At 42.8% G+C, this 3,818-nt stretch overlaps 1 protein-coding gene across 1 annotated transcript in view; it reads right to left on the reverse strand.

The window, feature by feature from the left end:
* SERINC5 (serine incorporator 5) overlaps window positions 1-3,818 on the reverse strand; it is a 148,690-nt gene that overhangs the window by 41,908 nt on the left and 102,964 nt on the right. The window contains exons 3-4 of the mRNA XM_011992213.1: window positions 1,405-1,583; window positions 838-920 (exon numbers count right to left, since the gene is read on the reverse strand). Coding sequence (XP_011847603.1) covers window positions 838-920; window positions 1,405-1,583 — 262 coding nt within the window. The remainder of the gene's footprint in view (window positions 1-837; window positions 921-1,404; window positions 1,584-3,818) is intronic.

Consider the following 3,818-nt stretch of genomic DNA (forward strand, 5'->3'; position numbering starts at 1 on the left):
CTCTGTCGCCCAGGCTGGAGTACAGTGGCGCAATCTCGGCTCACTGCAACCTCTGCCTCCCAGGTTCAAGCAATTCTCATGTCTCAGCCTCCAGAGTAGCCGGGATTACAGGCATACACCACCATGCCTGGCTAATTTTTATATTTTTTAGTACAGATGAGGTTTCACCATGTTGGCCAGGCTGGTCTCGAACTCCTGGCCTCAAGTGATCCACCCGCCTCAGCCTCCCAAAGTGCTGGGTGTGAGCTGCCACACCCGGCCTAAATATTAATACCTTACTTAGGAAAGTGAATCCATTTGGGTTGAACAAAATGCTCTGAACCACTGAAATTCAGGTTTTTTCCTCAGCTCATATAAAAAAGAGCCCCCTGTTTCAGCTATGATTAAAGGCTTCATATTAATGAATTAAGGTAGGTTCTAACAATAAAGAATATAATTCAATGCTACGGAGCTTGACATAAGGTAAGTTTAAAAACAGACTGAAAGATGCTTTTCCTGTCCCACTATCACTGCAGCAGACATTTAGCTGTTGACAGCCCTGTGCTCCCTGTTTCTGGGTTTTCTGTGCAGTGCTTGGAAAGAACAAGGTCTCCCAGGTCAGCAGAGTACCGAAGTCCTCTTACACCCTGCCTGCAAGTGGCATGCGGTAGTGAGAAGAGGGGAGGTAGACAGGCAATGGTGGAAAAAGTATGGGCAGGTAAGTCAGGAATTTCTTGTGAAGCCAAAAGAAAAATCATTAATTCAAACTATCAAAGGTACTTTGGACTGCACTTCTGAGCAATCTGACAAAATGGGTAAAAACAAAACAAACAGGTACCCAAAATACCCCATTAGTACCGTTCAGAAAGGTGTCCTGATCTGGAATGAAGAAAGCTCCTGAGCACATGGCCCCCAACAGCAGAAGTTTAAAGAACCAAAAGCTAGAAGGGGGGCGGGGAGGGGAGAAAAAAAAGAGGAAATGTATTTAAGTGACATTCAAGGACAAAGGACCTCTTAGAAGGTAAAGCATGTCAATCCATGATTCTGCCATTGGGCAATGTTCTCTCCTAATCGAGGAAAAGTAATTAGGTGACTCGAAGAATGCTTTTTCCCATAATTAGACTCAGTGCAGCCTCCAATTGTGCAAAACACCATTTTATTGCATGGGTGGAAATGACCCGGGGGGAAGGTCTTGGAACAAGAAATAAACTCTTTGTCTTGAGTAAATTTCACATCATGGTACCAGGTGTTACAAATAAGATTCTAGCTTTCAGGCAACCATGTGGGTAAGTATCAGTTCCACCTTCCCCTAAATCGACAATTTCAACTAGCAGTCACAGTGTCTGGTGGACAGACAGGATCCTGGAATACTGTCCTGAACATAAGAAAGGAGAAAGAAATCCCCAAGAAGACTGAAATACTTACCCATTGTGAATATGAGCTCTACAACTTTTGCTGTTGTTGATTTTCAAGGTCAGTAGACAGAAGATAAAGAAGAAACAAGCCATTCCGAAACAGACTCTATACACGGCAGAATATCCCACCAGCTTCTCACAGGTGTCACCAGCTTTAATGCCTTTACACATATCTTCAAAAAAAGGAATCTGAGGAGAAAGTTTAGAAAAGTCTTCTGTTACAACTGAGTGACAGGGGGACTGTCACGGAGTGTTCACGCAGCCGACCACAACATCCACTGTGGAAATGGATCGTGTGCATAAAGAAACAGACTGAGGATCTATCTTCTAAACAGAGATTTTTCTAATTTTCTCTGAATCTTTTTTAAAGATACAGTGATCATAAAGTAACATTCAGCCTTTACTTGCCCCAAATGACCTCCGAAAGCCAACATCAGATTTCACAAAAATTACCTTTTTTTAAACCCCCCCCTAGACAAGGTCTCTCGCTCTGTTGCCCGGCCTAGAGTGTAGTGGCACGGTCACAACTCACTGCAGCCTCGATCTTCCGGGCTCAGGTAATCCTCCTGCCTCAGCCTCCCAAGTAGCTGGGACTACAGGCCTGCGCCACCATGCCCAGCTAATTTTTGTTTTTTGTTTTTTTTGTAGAGATGGGGTTTCGTCACGTTGCCCAGACTGGTCTTGAACTCCTGAGCTCCAGCAATCCATCTGTCTTGGCATCCCAAATTGCTGGGATTATAATAGGTATGAACCACCGCACCTGGCCAAAAATCCCATTTCAATACATGGATATATTTTTGTTGATATGTATACATATACAGAAATAAAAAATCAGAGACTTCTTTTACTACCCACCCAGAATGTCACTCCCCTCCCTCAGAAGAGTAAACAATTTGGTGGGTAGAGTATTTGTATTAATTCACATAGATAAATGTGTGTGTATACACATATACAACACACCCACATATACATACACAACACACATACATACACTCATATCATACTACACATATAATAAATATATTAAAACAGCTTTTTAAAATAAAAGACTGTGCGTAATGTTCTGCAATATTTTTTCTCAATTAACAATAAGCTGGGCCAGGTGCGGTGGCTCGTGCCTGTAATCCCAGCACTTTGGGAGGCTGAGGTGGGTGGATCCCCTGAGGCCAGGAGTTCGAGACCAGCCTGGCCAACATGGTGAAACCCCATCTCTACTAAAAATACAACAATTAGCCTAGCATGGTGATGTGTGCCTGTAATCCCAGCTACTAGACAGGCTGAAGCAGAAGAACTGCCTGAACCCCAGAGACAGAAGTTGCAGCGAGCCAAGATCCCGCCACTACACTCTAGCCTGGGCAACACAGCAAGACTCCATCTCAAAAAAGAAAAGAGAACAAAAATAAACAATAAGCCATGAAGAGTCTTTCTCTATTAATATACAAAATCCCATCACGTTCTTTTTCATCACTATCTTTTATAGTAGAAAAGCTAGTTCAAAAATCAATAACCATTCTCACACTGATCTTATTTTTTTGTTGGGGAGTGTTTTTAAATTTTATTTTCTTACTTGGTTTTTATTATCACAAACACTAATTCAATAAATACTGCTGTTCAAGCCTCACTGCACCTGTGCCATTATTTATGTAGGACAGACACCTGAGCTAGAAATGGAATTAGTGGGTCAAGCAGTCAGGTTGAACGTCCCTTATCCAAAATGCTTGGGACCAGAAGTGTTTTGGAATTTGGAATATTTACACTATATTACTGGCTAAGGTTCCCTAACCCAAAAAATCCAAAATGCTCCAGTGAGCCTTGCCTTTAAGCATCATGTTGGCACTTAAAAAAGCTTCAAATTTTAGAGTATTTCACATTTCAGATGTTTGGATTAGGAATATTCAACCCGTATCTACATTTTTAAACTTCAAGGTAAGAGTTAAATCGTACTTTCTTTTTTTTCTCTTTTTTTTTTTGAGACGGAGTCTCGCTCTGTCGCCCAGGCTGGAGTGCAGTGGCTGGATCTCAGCTCACTGCAAGCTCCGCCTCCCGGGTTCAAGCCATTCTCCTGCCTCAGCCTCCCGAGTAGCTGGGACTACAGGCGCCTGCCACCTCGCCCGGCTAGTTTTTTGTACTTTTTAGTAGAGACAGGGTTTCACCGTGTTAGCTAAGGTGGTCTCGATCTCCTGACCTTGTGATCCACCCGTCTTAGCCTCCCAAAGTGCTGGGATTACAGGCTTGAGCCACCGCACCTGGCCAAATCGTACTTTCAAAGGCTGTACCAATTTACATCCTACCAGTAATATCTGAGATTGCATATTGCCCAACTGGGCCATCTAGTTTAAAGGTAAAAACCCACTATCCTGTTTTAATGTACATCTTCCTTATTACTAGTGAGATTCAGCATCTTTTCTCAAGTTTATGGCCATC

This window comes from Mandrillus leucophaeus, unplaced genomic scaffold (genome assembly GCF_000951045.1).
Source record: "Mandrillus leucophaeus isolate KB7577 unplaced genomic scaffold, Mleu.le_1.0 Scaffold407, whole genome shotgun sequence".
NCBI classification, from domain to species: domain Eukaryota; kingdom Metazoa; phylum Chordata; class Mammalia; order Primates; family Cercopithecidae; genus Mandrillus; species Mandrillus leucophaeus.